Below are 27,959 nucleotides of genomic sequence, written 5' to 3'. Positions count from 1 at the left end.
TAACTCAAACACAATTAATATCTAACACATCCTCGATCCAACGAAAAAACCTTGAAAAGTTTAACCATGTCAAACGTCACAAATAATTGCAAAAATATGTACGAACACAAACGTCCAAGGCAGAAGGTAGGGTACAAAGCTTACATTCACTAAAAGAAAGTTTAAATGGCGGCAACCGGAGTTCGGTGATTTTAATTCGTGTCCGTTCTTTCACCAAACTGTATCATTTCTCTACCACTAGTCATGGTAAGTTTGATTTTGGAATTTCGCCAGGATTTTTAATTAAATTAATTAGTGCTAGAATTTTGCAAATTGTGTATTTGGTATTTAAAAACGTAAATATTAAGTTAGAGTGATTATTTTGGGGTGTAAAAGCCTATTAAGTAGTTAAGATTTGTTATTTTTCAAATAAATTAAAATTATTTTTATACATCAGTTTTCGTTAGTATATTTTTTATTGTGTATTTTACAAAGGCCTATTATAATTTGTAAAACCTTGTAAGGGATGCAGGGCACCTGATTGGGCAATTTAAAAATTAACTGGTTCTCCTAAAGATTAATCTCATTAAATAATCAATTATGTGATCCTTTTTGCTTACTAATTTGAAATTAATACACAGTATTTTTTTATTTGTTTATTATATTCTTTGAATATGGATGTTGTTCTTCTTTTCATTAATCCAATTAGTTGAAGTTTTTCTTTTCCAACCTTATTTTATTTGGTTTTTTTCTTCCTATGATTATTTTATTTATTATTTAATTTTATTATTAATATTTCTTAAATTGTTACTCATTTTTTGCTCAAAATTAACGTCTGGTATGCATAAAAAGATCGTAAAAAATTTGCAGAATGATTTTTATTTGACGTAGATGTCTTTCAAAAGACATATTACGAATAATACTCAAAGCAGATATGTTATAACAATGTCGAAGGGAATTTCTTTGAATAATTTGTTGTTTTTGTCTTTGTTCATACTCGTACTTTTTGCCTTTAATTGATTATTAATCCGATTTTATGGAAATTATGTTAAAATTCTTCAGTTCTTTTATCAACAATGCTTTTTCTTTATAGTCAAAGAGGCATAAGCAGACAAAGCTAACTCATCATTTTCTGTTAAATATTAAGTGTGTTATATATATATATATATATATATATATATATATATATATATATATATATATGTGTGTGTGTGTGTGTGTGTGTGTGTGTGTGTGTGTGTGTGGATGAATTACTGTTATCAACCACCAAAATGTCTCTTATCTCGTCTCCTTTTAGCAGTTTTATCTGATATGCCAAAAAATTGAACGTGTAATAAAGTGATAAATAGACAATGTGTAAATATTCCTTCTTCTTCTTCAAGTGCCGTCTCCATCAATGGAGGTTAGCGGTTATGGTGGCAAACGTTTGTCTATCTTCAGCTGTTCTTAAGAGTTCCTCAAATCCAAGTCCTGTCCAGTTTCTGATATTACGTAACCAGGACAATTTTTTTCTTCCAATTCCTCGCTTTCCTTCTATTTTGCCTTTTATTATCAACTGAGGGATTATCAACTCCTAGTCTTATATTTTTTCCAATTATTTCATATTATGTTTATTAAAGTAAAACGGTGCATTTATATATCAAGTATCAAATGTTTTTCTGTACACTTTCGATACTGAGTTCATTTCTTATTAGAAACTTACAATCATTTCACAATCTAAAGTTATCATTTCATCTGTAGTAACTTCATATTTTAATAAATACTCCTGTTTTTGTCCTACTAAGTATTAAAATTTTTCTTCGAGAGCTTGTCTCTGCTATTCCAGTTTTTGTTCTAAATCACTGTAGTTTCTCCGTTACCTAATCCAACAGTAATGAGAATAAATAAAGACTAAGCACTGAGCCCTGAAGCAACCCAATTTTCACATGAAATTTATCGATCTCCCCCACACCTGTCCTAACACTAGTTGTTACTACTATAGAAGCGGTCGATCACTTTTTGGAAGTTTACGATGGAATAAAGTGGTATATGACCCTAAATACATATGGCAGGTACATCAAAATGCGAATTCTTTATATATCTAGAACGAATTAAACATTACAGCCTTATCTAAGCATTCTCTAGAAAATAGCCATTGTTTCGATTTTGGAAAAAAAACAGAACTATTTGAGATGATTCTCATAAAGAAAGATCAAAATTCTATCAATAATAAGACCGATATCAAAGATCTTTCCACTATGTATCTTAATTAAATAAATTGAGTTGTTTTTTAAATGCACCATTAGCAGATATTTAAAATACGACCCTGAACCACCCGTTTTGAAGTACCTGTCATATGTATTTAGTGTCAGATACAACTTTTTCATTCCATCGTGAACTCTCAAAAAGTCCAGACATAAATAATATAAAGTGTATTATGCAATGCTAAATAATTAAAGTGCTTATTGAAAATCGCAAATAGCCGTTACGTTTAGACAATAATTACTTAAGTGTTTTATTTATAACGACCGATAAACCCAGAAATTCAAAAAGTTTCTATTTATAGGTATATATACTTTTACTGCCAATTGACAATTCTTCTTATTACGTCGTCTCCTTTCGAACGTTGGCGAACTAAATGGTCATTGTAGCGTTGGAAATTGTTGCAGGAAACATTTCTGTGGATAAACGGTCAAATCATCTCCTCAGGTCGTTCAACCACGAGTTCTAACGTCTTCCAACTGACGTTTTTTACCTTCCGTACTTTACCTTCCAATATGATTTGGAATTCGGAAGATGGGAGATTCAGATCTTTCACCTCTCAGTATTGTATTTTCCTCTGATTAATTATGCCGATTATGCTTAGTAATTTTTTTGTTTACTCATACGTCGAAGTATGTCACCGTTGGTAACTTTTTGTACCCATAGAATTCTCAGCATAGAATTTCTTGAGTCGATCTTATTACAAATTAAGAGGTCTTAAGAGGGGCTAATACAGAGACATAAGAAATTTTCACGACATACCTGATATCAGTACAATAATAAGAAGAGCAGAAGAAGGATCCTCACGCATAATTCAATCAGCCTATACATTGCGTACAGCACCAGAAAAAAAAGGTCAAACAAAATAATAATAATTCATTTTTGGTGATGAACACTTAAAATTTGCCCGCTTATAATAAATGACCCTAACTATGTATATTTAGAAAGATTTCTTTAAAACGACTTCTTTCTTTGTTTGGCCAGTATTGAGCCTGGCGGTTAGAACTCATTAACATTTTAATTGCTGAGCAGGTCTAGGAAGATATGAACATCTGTCCTAAAATAATCGTAACACCTAGCGAACCAGTTTGAGAGCTCAGTGCTCTCAAACTTAGTATAGCAGTGAAAATTCTGTAATGATAATAAATATGTCAGTCTTTTCACATTGTTTCTATCTTTACAGATCTATTTAAATCTATATAAACTATTAGTGGCAGATCCAGATTTAATAACTGATAACTGACACCGGTGAAATATTTTTAAAAACCCCAAGACTCTACATAGACTCAAATAAGTACCTTATATAAAACAAGAGTAATAATAGGCACTAACCTCTTATTACAGGAGGCCCAAGACGTAGCAGACTATCATGTTTCCCCTCAAGACACACTCCCCAATTGAGTGAGGTCTACTTGGCAATCTCTATCACATTTATTTTCTCTCTTTGTGTATTTGGTGAATACGTGTGAATTTATTAAAAAACGGAGTTATATAAAATATATAAATAATAATAAACTATAACAACTAATATAATTAACATAATAAAAGTGTCACTATGTAATTAATTAAAAATAAAGTCGGCTAAAAAATGATATTTTGAATATTAAAACCTACAGAAATCAATTAGAATAGAGATTTTTTTTTAATTTTTGAGTAGTGTGAGAGGAGTGGTCGGCTTCCTAATTCCATTTCTCCCTAAATGTCATACCATTATAAATTTCTTTTACCATTGTGTCCTGCACCCATGCATCTGCATCTATTTCTCCATAACTTTGTAATACCGGTTGTAATTAAAATAATTATCTTCCACAATCATTTTACGAATCAAAGTTATTATCTTATTTGTAACAGTCACTCCATTTTTAAATAAACATTCCAAATACTCTGTTTTTGGTCGCATAATAACCAGAACCCATATAATAGACAACCCATTTAACAAATAAATAACAATTTAACCTAATTTAACTTCTTAGCCCAGTAACTTCGGCCCACGTTATTCAACCACATTGATTGCGCTTTTTCTGTCATCCTCTTCACCAGACAATAATTAATCCAAGCCCACTATCAGTAAGCACTTCCTCATCAGCCACCGAGTTATCGATACAGTATATACGGGAACGTTTTCACGAACTAGAATTGCTTATTGATTTCTGCAGCTGATCTGAACAATAGTGAACTTACCTGCCTAAAACACTTACTCTGTACGCTATTGGTCCCGATATTAGCATACGCCAGGGATTGGTTTTTTGGATTAGTATACGCCAGGTGACTTGTTAAGAGATTTATGTTTCCATTCAAGCATCTGTGATTTTTTTTTCACCATACACTAGTGTGGAGGTGAAGTTTTAATAGCGTTTGGGGTTTGTTTTATGTTTTATACCAATGATTATAATTATACTCTTATTTTTTCATCTTTTGTTTGTTATTTTCTGTTTTCTCGATCTTTTATTTGGGCCTGCTCTTGTATTAAGACAACATCGGAGTATGTCCTTATTAAGTATGTACTTATGTCAACAGTAAGTTCTGCTGGGGCTGAAAGTTTAGTTGTACGACTAGTTATATTGTTATTTATGGATTCAAAAAAAGTCCTTCACTTTTAAGTCTTCTTCCGGGCTATCTCTTTTTGTTTCGTGTCCATTTTATTCCCACGAGTTGGAACAAAATGGACACTGCACACTGTAGTTGCTGTTATACAGGGCCGTGCGCCCAATTCCGTTCTCTAAGGCATCGCGTAGGCAATCCTTTCCCCTTAAGCAATCCCCCCCTCCCGCCAATTGTACCCCACAGATTGCGGAGCACGGCCTAAATCTCACCGCTGATGAATCTGCGGTTGTTTATTTGATTATATCTTATTGACACCTGTCCTAGGTTCTATTTGCCCATTATTAATTTCCAATTGTAGTTGATTCTCTGAGCTTGAAAATATTTTACAAAGTCATTGTCAGAAAGAAACAACATAAAAATTTCTACTACTTCCAGTAATTATTAACAGCCGAAAGAAAAATACTGTTGCAGATTTCTTTAATTAAAAAAAGAAGAATAATCATGAATAGTGGAAGTGTATAATCCTAAATTTTGATTAAAAACTTTACATTTGCAAATGCTTATCTATAAACGAGTATAAAATTTCATAAATAAACTCTTTGAATCATTGTTTTAAATTAATTTATAGTTGCAATTAATATGCGCTGCAAGCACGTGTGCTTGGTTATGAAGTAACTTCCAAACACGTCCAATCGTAGTCAAAATTTAAACAATATAACATTATATAAAGTTACTACAGACGCGCCGTTTCGAGAATGGGAATTTCCACACCATGTATGTCCTGTATGAGTTCTGTATACATGTCTACTATCAAAAATAGTAGAGAATCAAGGATGCAGAATACCAAAAACTTTTGGGAAAGAACAAAGAGACAAAAAAGATGGTACAGTAGGCAGTACTGTAGATTAGCGCGAAGCTTCATACTTTAGTTTTGATTTAAAAAAGTTAAATAACATTTTTGAAATTCAATAAAGCAATTTTATCATTTCGAATATAAGTTCGAACTCTATAGATTTTTTTGGTGATGTTCATATCGTGAAAACCTTCGAAATATACCGCCTAATATGGGTGGGCCACGTTATACAGATGGATGAAAGTGATCCTTCTAAAATAACCATGCTAAATAGTCCGGTCGGAAGAAGCAGAAGGGGGCGACCTAAGCTCAGATATCTAAATGATGTGCAGGACAATATAAGGGAGATTTGAGTAAGGGGATGGAGAAGACAAACACTCGACAGGAAAGAATGGAAGAATGTTTTGAGGCAGGCCGGTGCTCACGAAAGGCTGTAGCGCCAAGTGATAATGATGTATTATATTATTTATTATTTATATTTTAAACAAATTATATTATATTAAAATAATTCAATAAATTAATATGTTTGCTTCTAACACCAGCGCCACCTAACATCGTATTAATAAGGCGTGCGTTGTTTACTTCTGACAGACTTGTCAAATTCAGACGAAATATCAGATTCGAATCTTTTATTGAAAGATACTCTTTTAATTTTTTACTTCTTATTTTTAGTTATTTTTGTACGGCATTAAGTCGCAGGTCATTATTTTTGTATTACCTACCTAAGTTATATAAATGCCGTACAAAAATGTTTGACCAAATTTCTCCCCCCACCCCTTGAGTTGGTAAGTTTACCTTACCTGAAGTTGTTATTACACATGATACTATGACTAACAAGATAGGATCTTCCCGTAGCACAAAATCGGTCGTGTTCGCGCATGCCGTCATTGGAGAGTAGAATTTTAGAATTTGAATTCTTGTTAAAGTTAAATGGGATTTTTATGCATTCTGTGATGAAATTATTCAATTAGAAAAATAATAATATTAAATAAAGGTTTAATAATTACAATAATCGTACACAAAAAAATATCTCCAAACTATTTATTAAAGATTATTTATTGACACATACAAAAAACTGACATTACGAACGTGCAACTCTCCAATTACGTCACGACTTATGCGCAATATCTTATCTTCTTAATCATAGTATCATGTTATTACATATTGCAGAATTGATGTATGTGATTCATGTTGGGTCAAGTGACCCCTTAAAAATGTCCCATGGGCTTAAATTCTATCGCCAGAAAGGTTTAGTGAAGACGAGAAATCTCTCTAAATACGGACTGAAGTCCGTATGATATGAAATAATAAGAATTAAGAATGCTGGTTCATGTTATTGTTTTGACCTGGTTTTAATACTGTCAAACAAGTTTTAAATTAGATAAAATCTGAGCTATTTCAGTTGTTATAGCCCGTTTATAGCTAGCTATCTATTTTTTTTTATTGAATAGACGAATTAATCTGACGGTAATAATGTCAATTAACATCTCATTTAAAGAAACTAATAAATTTAAATTTTAAAGAGATTATATCTCTTTTACGATCTGTTTTGTGTAATTTTTTTGTTGTTCACACCATTAATTCTTAATTAAATACTGCCAAACCTTAAACGATTTATCGGATCTTGATCGTTCTGACACAAGAATGAAGGAAAGCCATTATTATATAATATTCACATGTTGTCTAAAAAATTAAGATGTTACGCTTGGTGGATATCATGGTCTATTCCTTTTAATGCACGTAATACAGTCATCTTTATTTCATTAAAGTAGTTTAAGGAAGTTCCACCTTCTTTTGCAATGTTTTAATCTTTATTAAACAATGCATTATCGTTTTGCCTTCTCGTTTAAATTATGTAATGATAATAATACTCGAAAATTAAGAAGCAAAAATTTAATTACTAATGGTAAATAAATTATTCATTGCAGTCAATGCTACATATTATATGCATATAATTAATATTATGATAATATAGATTTCCAATCAATCTTTGATTTTCGGAAAATTTTGACCCCATTTTCGGTAATTTTATACAGTACGGCAAGCAAGCAATTTGATTAGCCGAGTCTGAGAGACTTGCACACCCCTTAGAATGACATTCGGGTGTTGAGCGAGGTGTATTGATTCGTGATATCAGGAACCACTCCACCGTGCTCCAATGCTCCAGGCCATCCCTTTCTCCCCTATAGCACTCTGATGTGCGATAGGGGCTCACTATCAGCCAAATGCTTTTTGTGTTGAAGTCCTGGGTACAAGAACTCAAACACGATATCCTAACCAGATCAATGCATGCTAGCGTGAGGCGTTCTTTTTCTGCTTTCTTTAGTGACGTATCATCGAACTGAAATTGTTTGCCCGGGCCTCGAGTCTCTGCTCCGGGCTGCGCTACGTTCGGCGACTCGGTGCCCGAGGATGTGGGCCCTTCTTGCCCAGGTTTTGGGATTTCGTTGATTTTTTTGGAAGGCTGTCGCCTTTTTGTTAGCATTTTTTAATTATTTTGGTGGCCGAAGCCTTTATTTATTTATGTATTTATTAAAAGTTGTCCTGAAAATAAACTTCAATTATTAAAATTTCCAGTGCTGGGGCTTCTTCTGTTGGTAGAGCTACGAATTATCTAGACTTTATGGGTTTGCCAAGATTTGCTGTTTTGGTCTTTTGTGCTTCCATCGATGAAACGCATAATATCTTATTATCTCTCGCAGGATCGGGCTTGGGTGATTCTCTAATTCTGGAAACCTAATTCTTTTTTTCTGACATTTCATCTATCACCCTTACTTGTTGCAGTTCTCTAAAGAGAAAGCATTTGGCGACGTATCTGGGTACATTTGCCGCATCTCTGAGGATGTTATTGTGGGCTGTTTTTATTTTCTTTTTATTTGAGTTGCTTATGTGTCCCCATGCGAGAGATGCATATGTGATTATTGAAAGTATGATGCTGTTTATCAGTCTCATTTTCGTCTTTATGCACAGTTTACGTTTTCTACCTGTGAGTTCTCTTATTGCTACTCTGGCTGTCTCTGTTTTCTGGATGGTTGTGTCTACGTGTTGTGTGAATGTTAAGCCTTGGTCCATAATGACTCCTAGGTATTTCACTTCTCTTTTCTTTTTGAATATAATTGCTTGTGTCTTCTCTGAATTGATTGCTGTTTTCCATTGGATACACCATTCTTCAAGGTTATCCAATACTGTATGTAGATTGTTAACAACTGCTTCCAAGTTTCTGTGTTTGGCTGCAATCGCTGTGTCATCTGCATAAAGCCTGAGTAGTGTTCCTGGTATTCTTGGAACATCTGCGATGTATATTCTGTACAGTAGAGGTGACAGGACTGCTCCCTGTGGTACTCCAGCCTCCGGAGCTCCGAGTTCGGATAGTACTTGTCCTATTCGAACCCTGAAGCTTCGGCTGATTAAGTACGAAGAGATCAGTCTCGTCATGGCCTCACTGTATCCGTAGCCTCTCATTTTGTATATTAGGCCTTTATGCCAGACTCTGTCGAAGGCTTTGCTTACATTTAGGAACGCTGCTCCTGTGTACTTTTTATCGTTAAATCCAGCTGTTATGTATTCTATCAAGTACTTGTAATTCGCTGGAGTGCTCTGCTCTAAATCCGAACTCAACTTCTGGAATTAGTCCTATTTCACGTGTTTCAGCTTATAGTCTGCTTAGTATTACTCTTTCTACGATCTTGCTGACTGCTAGCAGTAAGCTTATCGGCCTGTAGTTTTGAGGAAGAGCTTGTATCTTAGGATTGAGTTCGTTATGTTGGTTAAAAATACTAGTGCTTTTGCTGGTAGATACTTCAGAGCTTTATTTGAAAATTTATCTGGACCAGGTGCTTATCTCAGTGAGCTATTTTTATTTATTTCATTTATTTCTTGATGTAGATGTGATTATCTCCTGTGGTTCTTTGGGCATTTCTTGTTTCATATACATAGCTTCGGATCGTTATTTAGATTACTTTTTTTGCAGTGCCGTACATATCGGATAGTACAGGCGTGAGAAATCTAGGGCGCAACCCTTGATTTTAAAACCCCAATTCGTTCTTCTTCTTTAAGTGCCATCTCCGCGACGAAGGTTGGCAATCATCATGGCTATTTTGACCTTCGAGGCAGCTGCTCTGAACAATTGCCTTGACCTACAACCAAACCACTCTCTCAGGTTCTTCAACCAGGAAACGCGTCTTCTTCCTATGCTTCTCTTACCCTCTACTTTTCCTTGAATTATGAGTCTTAAGATATTTTTCCCATCTATTATCCCAATTCGTTGAGGTCATTAAAAAATGTACACGGCATCGATTCCAAATGATTACTTGATGTGTAAAAGAATTTGGCAACTATGCCGTCTAAAAGTTATGGAGAGCCCTATGTCCTGTGTAATATTACAATGGTAAACAATTTAGTGAATAAATTATTAAGATTGTCCCTTGGAGCCTTTAAAAGTACACCAGTTTCAAATCTTCATGTAGAATGTTATCATGTTAAATGTTTAGAGCAAGAAGAAACTGTCTCTGTAATAATTTTTTGTGGAAAATTTCATCTAAAAATAGTAGTCTAGTTGGTAAAGTTCACAACCTATTTATAATGGATTTAACCAATAAGTATTGGAAGAAAAAGGATTCACTGGTTTTATATGTTGTATAAAAACTGGTACCGATATACCAAACAAAGTTAACTGATGTGCCTGAGATAGCAACACGTTTTCTAAACGATTATTTTATTTATCATATGTCGTTGAGATATCAAAAAATATGATGTTTAATTCAGGCATAGAAAATGTTTTTTAAAAATTCTCATATCATATTTACTGACGCGTCTAAAAAAGACGATAATACATCTTTTGCATTTTGGGATCCTACACAAAACTATTTCGAGGCGAAAAAACTTCCAATGGAATTTGTAAGTTATTCAGCTGAACAACTTACTATATTAGAAACGTTAAAATATATTAAAAATAATGTATTTAATAAACAACGATTTTTAATAATAGATTGTAAAAGTGTTGTACATAAACTTATAAATATATCTACTAATTGTAATATTAATTATGTCTACAAAATATAAGACTAATTTTAAAAACCAGTACGAAGAAGAAAAAATATTAAGTTTGTTTAGATTAAAGCTCATTGTGGTATTATGTTTAATGAAAAAGTAGACATACTAGCCAAGGAAACGTTGGATTCCGATAATTGTGTAAAATATTAATTAATTCCGGATGACCTGTACATGATTCCAAAAAATATAATTAGGCAGGAATAGATCGATAAATATAGTCCTTTCAAAATAAGAATTTGAAGCAATAGTTTATAAAGAAAAATGTATACCAAACTTGTACATAAATTGGAAACAATTTAGAAAAATAAAATAAATAAACAAAAAAAATATGCATAAAGGACAGAAAAAAATAAATAAAAATGAAAATTATAGAAAAATATAATAAAATAAATAAATAAATATCGAAAAACAAATAATCACTGGATGCGAAACTGGATAATACTGGAAAAATATAATCACAGGATACGAAACTGGATTATATTAGAAAACTGTATATGAAAAGTAATATGATTTATAAGTTTATTGTATAATTGTATAATGTAGAATTTTTTACCGTATTTATAGAATTTTTTAAATATTAATAGATAATATTAATTTAAAATATTAATAAATTCAATTTTTTTTTTGTACTAATAATCAAAGTCAAATATGATGGGCGAATGAAACCATAGGTTTCGTAGTCAATGGACTACCCATCGAGCAAAAAGACAAAAGAGGGAATCTAATCGTTATGAAAAGGAGACCAAAAAAGTGGCCTCTGATGGCGGACATATCCGGAAATGCGAATGCGCCAAATTTAAATTTCATGACACTTCACAATAATCGTACAGTGGTGTAGGGGTTCTAATTTATCTATTTATTTGTTATTTTACATATTATTAATATTACATAATATTAATACATAATACACTTAAAATACTTTTTTTAACACTAGAACACAATAAAGTTTTAATTAAATAATAACAATAATAGTCTAAAATGTGAAACAATTGTTAAAAAACTTCAATAGAAAATACAAATATTCTTTCATGTGACAGTTGGGACAAACAATAACATCAGCAATAACATAACCCAACTAAATTTGATTTCTTAAACAAGGAAAGAGTCTCTCTTTCCTTGTTTAATGTGGCCTCTCAACATGGCACTTCCTGTCTAACAATATTTTTGCCCCCACTACCTTTACATTCCCTCTTTTGTCTTTTTGCTCGATGGGACTACCTAAGCTCTGACATCACAATTGGTGGGGGTTTTAAAAACCTTTCCAAACATTTCTAACATTTGTCCCATAAAAAGTTGGAAATATTGGTTTTTTAATTGTTTAAAGAATAAATAAGGACTTTTGGTTATCAAGATTCATTCTGTGCGATTGGTATTATTTGCATTAAGATATTTACTATGAATGTTCATATTTTAAGGTTATGTTAGTGTTTTGGTAAAACTTTAATTATTTTTTACTGTATTTCAAGGTATTTTGTTGCTGTTTTTATCGGGGTCTTTCAAAATTAATCAATAAATCATTGAATTTATTTAAAAAGTTAAAAAATAGTTAAATTCATGTTTTATTCTTTTTAAAGTGTTAGTGATTTTGTCCTCTAAAAGACTAAATACATTCGTACTCGTAGTTTAAATAGTTAATAGTAGTTTTGTTGCCATTACTAAAAAATTCAGTAATACTGGATATCTTGAACACATGTTTCAAAAACATTCAAAAAACATTTTTTTAAACACTCGTTATGGCAATTTGAAAAAAAGGTTTCCACGGAATGTTATATTAAAACTTAAACTACGAGAAAACGAATATCTTTAGTCTTTTACAGGATAAAATCACTGGCAATGGAAAAAAAATCATACATTAATTTAAATATTTTCAACTTCGTAAATAAATTCAATGATTTATTTTGAAATAACTTTGATAAAAACAACAAACTACCTTGAAATACAGTAAAAACATAATTCAAGTTTTAATCAAACCATAACATAACCTTAAAATATGAACATTCACATTAAATATCTTAATACTTCGATATTCTTACCTCACAAATTCACAAACAACAAATAATAACAAAAAATTTGTTAAAATCCTTTATAAAAGGTATATAAATTAAAAAAAACCCAATCGGGCTATATCATGAAGACAAAACGTTTTCGGAAACCATGTTCCATCATCAATGTCTAGGTGTACATGTTTTGAGCCACAAAATATCTGTGTAAAAACCCGTTAAAAGTTATGGGTTACAATTTGGTTTACATTATTTAATCTCTTATTAATATTTGGATGTTAAAGTTACCAGTGGATTAGATAACATGGCAAAACATAATTTGCCATTAGCATAACTTTTAACGGGTTTTTACCCAGATATTTAGTGGCTTCAAACATGTACACCTAGACACTGATGATGGAACATGGTTTCCGAAAATTTTTTGTCTTCATGACATAGTCCGATTGGGTTTTTTAATTTATATACCTTTTATAAAGGATTTTAACAAATTTTTTGTGATACATGGTATATACAGCCAGCTACAGGAACTTAGTTTCCTTGTAGAAATAATAACAATCGCACAGAATGAATGTTCACGACCAAAAGTTCTTATTTATTCTTCAAACAATAATTAAAAAACCAATATTTTCAACTTCTTACGGGACAAATACACATAAATTAGAAATGTTTTTAATCCCCGCCCATTGTGACGTCAGAGCTTAGATAGTCCATATCCCAACCACGCGCACACACAAAGTATTACAAAACATACTTTTGTATTTTAATTAAGAGCTTACTATGAATAATCTTGAATTAAAATATTATTAATGCAAAAACTTTTTTATTTTAAAGATTTTCGTCGCATAAGTGATTTAAAGTTCAATTTCTTTTATGTTCATAAATAAATAAAATATACATACAGCTGAAGGAAACAAGCCTTTTTCTAGCCGTATATCCTCATTGTTGGGTACGCGCAGAACATCTGTTGTCGCACGGATAATCTTAAAATTTAAATAAAATCTGCGATCTGCTTTGAAATTTAAATTACTTTTACTTAATAATATATCAAAACAACTGGTAACAATCTACGAATATTTTTTGTTTAAGTAATAAATAATACAGGAACGAGATTGCTCTGTGCTTATTATATCAATTGCGAAACTATTATATGCAGATTGATTTTGTTGTTAAATGAAAGATGTCTTATTATTATTATATAACAACACAGGATGTAATAATCTTTAAAGTACTGTGAGATTGATCTACAGATCTACTTGTTATTGTATATTGGACTTTCATTTGACTACTCCACTATATAATAACTTTTGATTTTACAAGAGATAATAAAAATGGAAAAGTATCGAGTGTCATTTAAAATCACGGACTAGTTTCAGTCGCGATATTTTTCTAGTGAATAAAAAATAGAATTTAAGTTCATTATATTATATTAAAAACAGAATTTACCGATGTTAATTGGCAAAATATCAAAATTTTATTAAAACTTAAATATTAATCATTACCCAATACTACACATTTTGACAACCCAAAAGAATAATCTACAAAACTGATTGCAAACCATGATCTTGAAATAAATATTATTTAATATGGGACTAAACCACAATTAATTATTGTTATGAAGATTGCATTGTATATTTATTTTGATGTTTCCATTTCCAATCCAAAGTTGTTTTCAACAAAATTTTAAATTAAGAAATTATTAGATTTAACCTGTAATCCTGTAAATTTTTATTAATTGGCAACCAATTTGCCAGTTGATTTACTTGGCCTCGATCTTTGGGTAAATAGCCATATTTTAAGTGGATTCTGAGAGGTGTTGCTGTATAGAAAGTTAATGGAACGTCTCTGTTCCTCTATTAACTCATTAACGTCAGTATCATCGACATAATATACTAAAGATGGAACCTATGAATAAATACTTGCGTCCAAGTAGCTAGTAACAATGGCCGATCTTGTTTCCGGAAGGTCAATGGTGTAAATGAAAAAAATTCTTTTGATACATCTATATATGTGCAACAATTATTTATTTTCGTTGTTATTTAAATTTGAATAAAAGATATAATGACGTATAATATTGTAAAATTAAAAAATTAATATTTTTATAACATAAAAACATTTCAAACATATATGTTTTATAGGTACGCAGTTGCTCATCACACGCCACTGATGTGACTGGTTGCAAAATATTAAAAATTTTACGAATTTATTCATTTACCACCAAGAATACTTAAATTATTGATTTATCACATAATGTGTTACCTGTTTAACATTAAAACATCGGGAAATAATCACCTGTCAAATTCACATCGGACATTGTAGCTAGTAATGTGACGTCAGTTCCGTCGTCCATCATCTACATGTAAAAATATCAACATGCTCCATCCTTAGTATATTATATCCATGGTTGGTATATAATAAAGGTTGGCTATAAACATTGCAAATTCGTCTCTACCTTCTGCTTTTCTTAAGAGCGTCTGTGTGTTTAACCCGCTCCAGTCGCGAATGTTTTTCAGCCAGGATATTTGTCGTCTACCAGGACCGCTTTTTCCTTTGATTTTACCCTTCATAATCAGCTGCAACAATTTGTACTTATCATTTCTAAGTATGTGCCCTAAATATGCTGTCTTTCGCCTTTTAATGGTGGTCAGAAGTTCTCTGCCTCTTCCCATTATGTGCAACACCATTTGGTTCGTAATATGATCGGTCCATGGTATCTTCAAAATTCTCCCAAAAAGCCACATCTCAAAAGCTTCCAGTTTTATCATTAAGTCAACATTAACAGTCCAGGCTTCGACACCATAAAGAAGAATAGAGCAGATATAACATTTTACCATCAGATATCGGATTTGCAGATTGAGTCTTTGGTTACTCAGAAATTTCCTCATCTTCAAAAAGGCTGCTATTGATTTCTCTATTCTTGAGCGAATTTCTGATTTCGGATTCAGATCTTCCGTAATCCAGACTCCTAAGTATTTCATTTTGTCCACTTGCTCAATATCTTCATTTTTTATCTGGATCCTTGTAATGACTTTGCCCCTCTTACTGATTACCATGGTTTTTGTTTTCCTTATGTTTATTGTTAAACCAAACTGTTCTCCAGTATCACAAATTGTGTTTAGTAAATTGGGTTTAGTAATTGTGTTTCTGTAGGTCTGTCTCACTTTCAGCGATAATGACTGTATCTTCTGTACAGTTTTTAAGTGCTTGCGTAAATAACTCTTCGGAATATATATTAAATAGTAATGGTGAAAGTATACGGCCCTGTCTCACTCCTCTACTTATCTGTTGCGCATCCGTGCTATTTCCATCTAATGTTACCACAGCCTGTTGGTTTTAATAGAGATTTCTCACTATGTTAATGTCATTTTTGTCGAGTCCTTTTTTCTTTAGACATTCCATGAGAATGTTATGTTTAACTTTGTCAAAAGCTTTCTCATTGTCTATAAACGCAACGAAAAGATCTTTTTGTTGGTCTCGACATTTTTGGGCAAGAGTTGTGAAACTATACAGAGCTTCCACTGTTCCGAAGCCGTTATGAAAGCCAAACTGCCATTACTCACTATTAATCATATCCGCTTCGCACTTTTTGAATATTCCTGCATGTATAATCTTTAAAAATGTTTTTAATAAGTGTGACATTAAGCTGATTAATCTATAGTCATTACAGTGTTTGGGGTTGTTGGTTTTTAGTAGCGGAACAAAGGTCGATAGCAGCCATTCTGTAGGTATCTTACTAGATTTGTATATGTTGTTAAAGAGTATATTTATTACACTTAAATTGTCTTCGTCTATAAGTTTAATCAGCTCGATATGAACTTCATTTGGCCCAGGAGCACTGCAAGATTTTGAGTTGTTTATAGCATACCTAACAACAGAAAACAAGGATATGAGAAACCTAGAGATAGACGAGGGAAGACAAATAAATGGAACAGATAAATTCAAGTATTTAGGAACCATAATATCGAACCAGGGAACAACAGAAGAAGATATAAACAACAGACTGAGACAAACAAGAAACTGTATAAGACAACTAAACTCAGTGTTGTGGGATAAGAACATTACGATAAAGACAAAAAAGAGAATATATAACACCCTGACAAGAAGTATCCTGACATATGGGTCCGAAAACTGGACAATAAACAAGAGAAATAGAGGTAGAATAAGAGCAGTAGAAATGGAGTTCCTGAGGAGAAGCTGTAGACTTACAAAAAGAGACAGAATTGAAAACGCAGAGATTAAGCGGAGAATGGGAGTGCAATCAGACATAATCGCCTATATAGAGGAGAAGAGACTATCCTGGTACGGCCACGTCAGAAGAGCGGACAGAGGACGCTGGATAAACAAAATCACAGAATGGAGCCCGATTGGAAGAAGAAAGAGAGGAAGACCCCGAAGGTCATTCAGAGATGAAATCGACGAGGCTATGGAGAAAAGAACCCTGCGAGATGGAGACTGGAATGACAGGGAAAATTGGAGAAAACGGTTGAGTGAAGGAAGACAGTGAAAACTGTGGAAATCCTTAGTAGTAGTAGTATAGCATGTTGGACTTCAGATTTATTTATATAAAATTTACTGAGAAATTGAAAATATCTTATTATTTTCCGATGAAATAATCTTACATATATTATTAAAATAAAATACCATAACTTACTAAGCTTGTTAAAGCATTTTATTTAAATAACAGGTAATCCTCAATAGTTATTATTATTTCTTCTGTCAAATTTAGTTATGAGAAAAAGAATATATAAAAAAAGCACAATTTTTTCTAGATCTACGTGTATTTATTTGTTGTTTAAGATAAAACAGTTATAAACTAATTACATATTTACTACATTGATATTTTCAGAAACAATTGTTAAATACCATTATTGTTTACTTCCTGATTTTTTTTTAATTGACGCTTGTACAGGGAGCTATTCAAACAATCTTTTAAAAATAATTCACACCATTTGTTACTGGAAATGACATTTCTAATGGCTAATTTCTGATTATTTCTTTGGGCAATCCAAATTTGACATACCTGCAATATATAAAACCATACAAATAAAATAAACAAACATAAAACAGAAAACAAACATATAAAATCAGCATTTGGTGTTTATTGAATGTAAACTAAATGCACGATCAAATACTTACCACGTCGGGAGAGTATTATGAATTTTTTTCCTGATTTTTCCTCATGATTTACTATGGATTCACTAATAGAAGAATTTTACTGTCATCATGGCATTTGGTTGTCTTTTTAAAGACGAGTTACATGCTATAATTTTTTTCTGACGGATGTTCTCAAGTTAAAGTTGACTTCATGTAATCGAATGAACTATCTTATAAGTAAAGTCGTCCCAGGAACGCAACTCAACAATATTGGCAATATCATTTTAAAGTCGTCTACTTTAAAATATATAATGTATGTCTGAATTGTCAATATAATTGAGTCAGATAAAATTAAATTATTAGAAGGATTTTTCACCAAGTAACAAAAAACAAAATTTGTATAATTTATTAATTTTTGTATTTTCAGAACGATTTCCAAGGTGGAAATTGAAACCTCAATAAACTTATTTTATCCTTCAATTGTGGCTTATTCTCATTCAAATAGTAATTACGACATGTAAGAATTTTTAGAATAGTTTTTAAGTGCATGCAAAGGTTGCGACGTATTCTTCAGAAATATGCTTTCTACTTTATTTTGAATAGGTACCATCTGTTGCTTTTTGAGGATTTTAAAAGAAATATGTTTGATATTTGGCAATGAACGTATTTCATTAACACCGTCCGGCACGGAACAAAAACCTAATTATACATTATTCATATACAACAGCGACGGAAAGTATAAAAGATAAAATAAATAACTTTCATCTATTGCGAAGTATGTCCGGCCGGTGCCCCGTACTGGTTTGACGATAAATATCAAAATTTTTATTGAAGTCAGTAAAGGAACTAAAACCAGTTACTTTAGTACATATAAATATAAAATAATCGTTTTTGTCGTCGATGTAGTGAAAGTGTAGCATTAGCAAACTAGATGCCCTGATAGAAAATTATAAATCATTGAGGCGCACCTGTTATCTCTCGCTTTTTGTGCTTTTTGTTAAGACGGTACCAGTCATTACACTCTGTGTGCGCATATATTAATAGATACTAGCTAATTATTGTCTATTCAACTGTGATTACGGATTTTAAGGAGAAATTTCTGCAAATAATACCTTTATTATAATTATCTGTGGGGAATCAAATGCACTTGAATGAATCTTTTATTAGATCGTAAACGCATCACCACCGCTCCAATTCTTCGAACCCACATGTTAATTACTAAGCGATTTAAATACATATTAATTCATCAAATAATTTATGGGAATCCGATAAGGCGAATTTGACGTTAATCTATAAAGAGTTTGTGGGTTCCAATCAATAGATATTGAGATTATAATAAACACCATCTACCATCTAAAGGATATAGATAATAAACACCATCTATCAAGTCCGCATTTGTCAAAAAAATATTTTTAATTAAAAAAACGTGTTTCTGGAACAAAACGTCTTTGCTTGTAAGTGCGTGGATTATTCTTCTTTTTGAAGTTTGAAGATTGAAAATCATCATAGCTGAATGAATCTTGTTGGCTATCACTCTAACTCTGAAGGAATGATCTCCTCGTTTTTTCCCCTACTTACTAACGCTCATTTAATAAACCTTCGCAAAGTAAAGCCAGTTTCGATATAACCGCCATGTTTTGGTGCCAGTACGTTGCATATTACTACCTCTCGCAGAGTTACCAGGTCTACTGATTTTTCAGTAGATCTACTGATTTCAACTTCAATTTACCGATTTACTGAAACACTATATCGATCTACTAAAAAATATGTAATGATAAAGTCATGTTCAAAAAGTGATCATTATATCAGTGTTCAATTATAACTTTTGAAAAAATCCATTTATTGATATATATCCATTATTCTCAATCTACTGAAGAAATAAATTATGACCTGGCAACCTTTCTGGTGCCGGTTTAGCTTCAGTCAATTCCATACGATTACGCGTCCACTCTCTTTTCTTGTCTAAGGTTCTATTAAATAACCTAGAGGTCAAACTCGCTGATCTTATTAAGACAGAATTGAAGCCGGCTAGAGGGCTCTAGTTTTTAGCGGAAAAAAATAGGGAAGCAAGAATTTGAAAATTTTGTATTGCTGTATGTGCTTTATTTCCGATTTTTATCATGGAATAATGAAGTTGGGGACTTGCTTGTCTTAAATTGAATGTATAAGCAAACAAAAGGATTGTTTTATGCCAAAACAATTACAAAAACGATACCTATCCCACGGGTTTAATATTCCACTTAGGTCTAGATGGGTTGAATGCCGTTTTAGAAACTTTTCTGCTCTATTTTCTTCCACAAAATTTAAGTTTTAATTAATTACTGCATATATACTTATGTGCATAATTACATTAAAAAGCAATGACTAGTACATCCATCCACCTAGTCTTTCATTTTTCAGATACAGGATAGAGACCTGAATTCAAAACTCAGCAATTACAAAACTTTGTCATTGGACAGAAAGATCATGGCAGCCCTGTTTAGAGCTTCTAAGCTTGCATCAAGCAGCTTTTATAAATTCATTTAACAACACAATTTAAATAAATTTTAAGAAAAAAAAAAGAAAGAATAAGAATTGTTGATTGTTGGATTTGGATATTAAATTTATTATTTGTATTATATATTAGAATAATGTTAGTATATTAACAAAATAATTTACGTTTTTTATACAAAAATCAAGAATGACTGAAAAGTTAGTTCTACTATTTTTGAAGTAGTATTTACTTTTTTAGCCCTCTGTTTTCCCAGTGCATAGAAGCTAACTCTAAGATATGCAATTACTATTTAAATGGGAACAAGCCACAAATGAAGGTTAAAATAAGTTTATTGACGTTTCAATTTCCACTTCGGAAATCGTTCTCAAAATACAAACTAAGTAAATTCGAATGAATTTACTAAATTATTTATTTCTTCTTTTTATATATTTTGTTAGTTTGCTTTAATGTTCGCAATTATACACGTCGTGGTATTTTGGGTATATTTGGAAATAAGTTTTCTTCTTATATACAGACGAGTCCACCATACACGTTGTATATAATAGTTTTTTCACTTTTGTCACTAAAAAAATTTTGTCGACAATGATTCTTTTGGCTATTTTTGCCTTCTATATTTGACAAAACTCTATAAAAAACCGTATTAACTACTTCAGGTTAATTATAGTACTGATGTATTTCAGTAATGACAAGAACAAAGTCGTTATCAATAAACCAGTTGACAACTGGTTAAATTTTAGAACTCAGTTTTCCTTTTAGAATTTATATTTTTTGAAGTTTTTCTAAAATAATTATAATTTTTAAAAATCGTGAAATAAAAAACCAAAAAACAAAATTTAACCCTTTGTTTAAGTTTATTTAACGTAAACGGCCTCACGTTATGATGTCACAAAATCGACCTTCCGACTAACATCTTACGACGAGAACGATCAATGGAGATATGCTAGACCGAAGCTTCAACTGAAGGGATATGTGAGAGCGTGAAGAAGATGGCACTAGATTAGCAGTCGCCATTTATAACACTTACTAACAAATCTCCCAGATAAAAAATACCTACTAACCCCCAAAAAAATATAAAAATCCCAAAAAAATTAATAAAAAATATAAAGATTCAAAAAAAATATAAAATAATAAAAAATTCACAAAAAAATTATAAAAATAAAAAAAGGCCACGGGAGAGGCCACCTAGATCCTTGAGGCTACAACTTGGCCGCTAACCAAGGTGCAGGCTCGAGGATTAGAGCTCCCTCGTTTTTCGTTCGCTTTTATCTCACGATACGAGATTTCATGATAAACCGGAGTAAGTCGCTTAACGGCACCTTGGGTATCATTTAAGTTACATTTATGAGCACCCTATTACACATGGTGCTCATAAATACAGCTCAATCGCGGACTTTTTCAAAAAGCAGTCAGCCCTTATGTTGCACCTTCAGTGCACATAAGGGAGGGTGGAGGAGGGCTTAGGAGAGCTTTGAGGTGAGGATGACTTTTGTTGATCCGCGCGCGTATCGTCAGAGACGCCAAGTCATTGTTTGCTGGCGCGAGCAATGCCTCCTTAGCCGGGTATGACTGGAGCAAAGAGAAGCTAAACATAATAATAATAATTTTCCTTAAGTGTAGTGTGCCTCACCATCTTGTACTATCACGAGCCGCCCCTGCCAGTTGTTGATAAACAATAAAACGGGAATTCACAAACTTTTTGAATGCCACTGGAAGACCAAGAATAACTCAGAACGATGATCACCATTTCTTGGAATTTAGCGTCTACATTTTTGTATCGATACTATACACTTTATCATATGTCTTGTCTCTAACATGCGTCTACATCTTTAATTATATCATTAATCTAATCTTCTAGCTAACTTGTACGAATTTGTCTAAATCTTTTCGCTCTTTTATCGCTTCTGTGTTAAACTTTTTCTTCGTGATTCCTCTGACCTTATCTGAATTAGAGATTCTTGATTCTACACATACGTCAATCACGTCGCTGAAATGTCTTGCCCAACTATTATTTTCGTCGGGGCTTCTCCGTGTTTCTGTATGTGCATCCTTGTGCATAAAGCGTGTGCTGGCAATTACCATGCTCATTAGGGCAGCAAGTGTATCAAAGGCGTCCTGTCGTATGTATACTTTCTAATGCCTAGTCCATACTCCTTCTCTGCCCCCCCTCTCTCTCTTTCTTATCTTTGTATCTCTCTCTCTCTTTAGTGGGCCATGAGCGTTAACTATTGAGTAATTAAAAATTTGTTTCTGATTCTAATTTGGCATTGTCTCTCGTTAATGGGTCTCGTCTTTTAAAAGATTATTTACTGTGTTGCTGATTAAGAATTCCATTTCAAATTTGTGTTCTCTGTACTTCTTTTCTCAAATAGTTATTTCCAGCTCTGGTATGTTCCGGAGTACAATTATATCAGCGTTACACTTTTACACTTCCAATCTACGTCAATAATTTTAAATCATTGTCATTTTTCGTGACAAGTCGTAGTCTAAATTTTAGTCCGAAAACTTCTTGAATTTTCTTAAATAATTTTTAACCTCTAACGTGGAGGGATACTTCTGTTAGATTTGCCATACCTTGGGCAAATTGGTTCAGATTTAGAACTCTGGCCAATTGTCCTCACCCATCCGAACATGGAAAAGATTTTTTAGTGTTATTAACGTGTTGATCGGGCTCTTAATGGCAGCAGCCACTTAACATGCACACAGATTCATTCGACATAGCCGGCAATGACGGAATTTACACATTTAACACATAATCTAGTTTATACATGCAAAATTATTTTATACCACATAAATTAATTGTATTAAAGGTTTTAATAAACAGTGTCTATCTGTTACAGAAAACAATACTACTCTTCGCTTCCCTCCTTCTCGCCGTTTCCGCCGCGCGAAAGGAGAAAAAAACAACATTAGAGGACGTAGACCGAGGGTACATTACCACCAAAGCACGACTATCTCCTCCACCTCCACCAACACCAACAAAAGTACGATCTAAATCTCCCACCCAATTTGGATACATACCAGTCAAAACACCAGCTAATTATGTCCAAAAAGAACCCAAGATAACTTATGCCCCACCTCAATATATATCCTCGAACGTAGAAAAAGTTAAATATCAGACAGAACCACAGTATTCTACTATACAGTACGCTTCTGGTTCGCAATACACCACAGGACCAGTATATACGGGTGCGGGACAAGGAACACCACAAAGAGGAGTACAAAAAGCCCCGGTAGATCAAACTCAAGCGTATTACGTCCCTCAGCAAGAGCAGTCTCAGTATTTAAATTATGATAACGTACAGTATGTAGCAGACAACAACATTGATCAAGGAGCTGGACAACAATACTACAACCCACAACAGTATTATTATTTGCAACAACAATACCAAGCACCTACTACGTCTATACAAGCTGTGGTTGACCCAAAAGGTGAGTGAACGTTATTCAGTTTATTCGTTTAATCTACATTATTACTTTTTTATAATTGTAATAATGGCATACATCAAGCAACTGAGTTAGTTAGCTTGTACGGTTAATACAGTATTTTAATATATTGACTTTTTAACAATTAAAGTAAAAATTTACAATTCATTGTCTTATTTCGAAATAGGAAAAAATAAAAAAAATAAGAAAATTCTAAAATGAGTTAATCAATTTAGTATTAAATAAATATTTTTAGAACAAAAAATCGTATATTTATATAATATTATTTAATAACAAATGGGGCTATCTTGGCTCCTAAAGGTCGTAGGACTTGTTTCTAAAAGTTGTGTTTTTTAACCAGTTTTCCGAATATTTTTTGCCATTTAATTTGAACTAAAGTCTACGGAGTTCTTTTTTCTACTTTTTTTTCATAGGTTATTTTATTTGTCTTATCAAAGAAAATAAGTCCCGGATTATTGAGATACATTCAGTCAAAATATCTGTACTAGCCGTAGAAGTTAGCTCATTTTTTAAAAAAATCTTATAAACAAATTAAATTTTGCAAAAACTATTCAACCGATCTGGCCCATCTTTTATATACAATTTAAACACGATAAGACCCTTAAGTAATTTAGCATATCTCATTTTGTGTATATTTTTTTTTTTTGAAAAAGTTATCTGTTGACATTTAATCTCTAAATAGACAAGTTTTTAAATTATGAGCAAAATAATGAGTTTGATGTTTTGATTGTTTATTTAAACATATTGTTTTTCATCTCAGGTCTCTCTTTGTATCAATTCTTTGGATAATACTGAGCCTCTACATGTACTCATTCAAAGATTTTGGGAGGTTGAAGAACTCCTTGAAAGACCTATGCTCAGTCAGGATAATGAACTTGCTGAACATATCTTTAAAACTACCACAAAATTATTACCTGAAGGTAGGTTTTAAGTAGATCTGCCACTACGATCTTTAGCAGGGCCTAAAAGACTAGGCAATTCCTTTTATTCTGCAAGACAGAGGTTCTACAATCATTATAGTATAAGGACTTCTACAAGAATATCTCTCTCTTGGTCATGCAAAGGTGACTCACACTCACAAATCCAATGTCAGATAATAAATACTTTATCCCACACCATTGTATTATTCGTGAGGAAAAGCTCACAAATAAATTACGTGTTGTGTTTGATTGATCCATAAAAACAAGCTCTGGTGTCTCACTCAATGAAGGGGTATAAAACTCAACCAGAACTAATTGACACTCTTATAAATTTTAGAACATTTTTATATGATTTTATCTCTGATCTCAGGCACATGTACTGGCAAATCCTCATAAACCCCACTCAAAGGTATCTCCTAAACATTCTTTGGCGAAATTCCCCTCAAGATGAGTTGCAATGCATCCAGTTGAATACTATAACATATGGTACTAGCTGTGGCAACTTTCTTAGCTGTAGATGTCTAGTAGAATTAGGTCGCACTCATCAAGAATCGTATCCTCTTGCAAGTGATGCTACCCTCAATGCATGCTATGTAGATTACATATTGTATGGTGCTGATGACCCAACAAATCTCTTAAAGGCTTATTTTGAAATCACAGAATTATTGAACAAGGTAGGAATATCAGTACACAAATGGTGTTCTAACTCTCAAACATTTTTAGAAAATGTCTCCTCTCGTTCTCATGATTCAATTCAGATATATTCTCAATTTCTGTACCTTAGTTCTCACAAGAATCACTAATCAAAACCACCTATTCTAAAAGAGAAGTTATTTCGCTGATAGCTCAAATTTTTTAACCTGAAGGTCTCATTGATCCGGCTCGAAGGACCATAAAGGAAAATGAGTACATTATTTGCACCAATTTTTCGTAGTGCACCAAACCCTCAGTGGTGACTTGTCGAATTTGTATTACAGGATTTGGTGGGGTAGCTGATTCTTTTTGTTTGTCTCTTATGGGGGTGAAATTATACACAACAATTTTTGTCGGTTAATTTTAATTCCACTACATATATTTAGCTTATATACTTTACAATAATAAATTACACCTTTCAATACTAAATTACTTTGCTCTTGTGCAGAACGGGAGAGAGAGAGAACAATGTCTTGAGTGACTTGACCACTTGAATAACTCATAACAGATAATATTTGATATGCAAACCACAGTGGCGGCGTTAAATTAAATTAGGGAAGTGACAAAATGTAGTTGGTTTTCCAACACATATTTCCATTAAAAATTGATGAATCCCTAGATGAGAGTCTTTTGTAATATCTTATACTGCATTTTTTTAACTATTAAACCTATCTATACAGTTATGTCGAGTAAAAATATAACTTAATTGATCTAATATGCCGAAATCGACTTAGTGTACAGGGAAATACAATACAATGTTACGGCAGCGATACATAGGTATACGGAAAAATTTCCAAATAGAAGACATACTGCTTCCAAATCATTTACAGATCTTTATTGGAAAAAAAAAGGAAAAGTTTACATTGGTAATTCGTAAAAACAAAGAAATGGAAGACATGCTGACATAATAGAAGAATATAATGGTGGTATGAGGGATAATGGAAGTTAAACAAAATCGCGAAATTAGCGTATCAAGATTACACACAATGTATTCCAATATTTCCAATTCTTCTGTGCAGAACATTCTGACATTCTGCTTAAGGAAAATTTGATTTTTCTAGTTAGTTTTAAATTAAAGAATATCAACACCAAGACTTTTCTCACGTATCTGGTTTTGTGATGTGATGAAGCCACTTTTACAAAAGATAGAATTTTTATTATACATAATACACATTATTATTCGTAGATTGGTGATAATCCTAATGATAAAAAAGAAAATATGGGTGGACCTGTATATTTGAGAATATTTTGAAAGTATGGTTCTAGGTATGCTCCAACGTTCACCTAAATATTTTTTTATATCTCTTAATTAAACTTCCTTGCAATAATGCCGCGCCCTGTATAGTGAGTAATTTTCCCAGCTCTATCGCATCGATTAATTCCTTAATTATCTTTTTAAAATATGTATAATTTTCATTCTTATTTGTTTAAGGGGGTTTGCAGTACATAATGTATATCCCAACATACGTTCCCAACCAGGGAAGTCAACTGCAGTCAACTGACCAAACTCAGAACTACGAGAACGTCGTCTACAGCGACAACGACCAGACGTACCAACAACCACAATCATCGCCCCAGTATACCACATACACAGAGAAACAACCCGCTCTCGAAACCGGCAAGAGCGCGTACAACGTTAAAGCTCCAGACTTCTCTTTCAAAAGAGAACCTAAGAGCCTCTTGGACTCATACGTGCCTTCCGTAGTTCAACTTCAGTATTATAAGCAAGCACAGTTGAATAGCATCAGAGATAGCGAAAAATATGAAAGTTATGTTAACCCCACTGGAGCAGAGTCGTCTTATAGATATAACTATAGGTCTACCCCATTCAGGAGATAATTTTTGGATAACATTACAGGTAGATAGATATGACATGAAGATTATAGAAATTATTTTGATTAATTAGTCTTCTTTACTTGATTTTAAAATGAGTGCTTATTATACAACCACAGCCCTATTTTGCAACAGTTTTTGTTAATAGCTATTTACTTATATACTTAACAATGTGTTAATCTATTTCTTGTGCTTCCTCTTCTCTTTCTCTTATTTCTCTATTACTTCGCTTTTCTTTATTGTGTTTTCTTATTAATTTACCTCTTTTATTATTATTTTATTATTCTTCAGTGGCAATATGTGCAATAACTGTTAGAATACTTGTTGCTCTTCTCTGTAATCTATAAAATCACTTCTTGTACATTGTTTCTCTTACTTTTACGTTTGCTTAGATTTTTTCTACACTAACACTAATTTACTAAAATTACTTATTTATCTAATAAAAAATATCTATAAATTTCTTATTTATCTAACAAAAACAATGCACTAGTGTAAGGATAAAAGCTATATCATGTGGATAAATCTAATAGTAATTCATTTTTTGATACAGTAAAATATCTCTCTCCAAATGTAATGTTTATTCAGTTATTTTCATAAGTCTGATAATAGGTATTGTATATATTTAACGTTATTTGTTTTGTGTAGTTTTAATGATTTGGCCAGTTGCTGGACACTTTGTTAACGTGCGATGAACCTTGATTCAATTGTAATCTGTTTTAATTGTAGATTCAATTGTAATCTGACATTTACTTACGCTATTTTATAATTTAACATGTATTCTGTAAAGAATTACCGATTAAAAAGTTTTATTTGCA

General features: G+C 32.3%; 2 protein-coding genes across 2 annotated transcripts in view; one reads left to right on the top strand and one right to left on the bottom strand.

Annotated features, from left to right (window-relative positions):
• Usp12-46 (Ubiquitin-specific protease 12/46) overlaps window positions 1-27,959 on the bottom strand; it is a 235,393-nt gene that overhangs the window by 58,830 nt on the left and 148,604 nt on the right. The gene's annotated exons all lie outside the window — the stretch shown is intronic.
• Window positions 127-27,959, top strand: LOC140437673 (uncharacterized). The gene is made up of 3 exons (XM_072527320.1): window positions 127-246; window positions 23,092-23,683; window positions 26,744-27,959. The coding sequence occupies exons 1-3, from the start codon at window positions 244-246 to the stop codon at window positions 27,148-27,150; spliced, it is 1,002 nt and encodes a 333-aa protein (XP_072383421.1). The 5' UTR covers window positions 127-243; the 3' UTR covers window positions 27,151-27,959.

Source organism: Diabrotica undecimpunctata, chromosome 3 (assembly GCF_040954645.1).
Source record: "Diabrotica undecimpunctata isolate CICGRU chromosome 3, icDiaUnde3, whole genome shotgun sequence".
In the NCBI taxonomy this organism is placed as follows: Eukaryota; Metazoa; Arthropoda; class Insecta; order Coleoptera; family Chrysomelidae; genus Diabrotica; species Diabrotica undecimpunctata.
This window is presented reverse-complemented; position numbering and strand designations above follow the sequence as displayed.

What these genes read in the sequence shown, in the direction of transcription:
- LOC140437673 (XM_072527320.1), top strand. An exon ending in AGCTGTGGTTGACCCAAAAG is followed by an intron (nt 23,684 to 26,743) that starts GTGAGTGAACGT and finishes TATTTGTTTAAG; the next exon opens with GGGGTTTGCAGTACATAATG.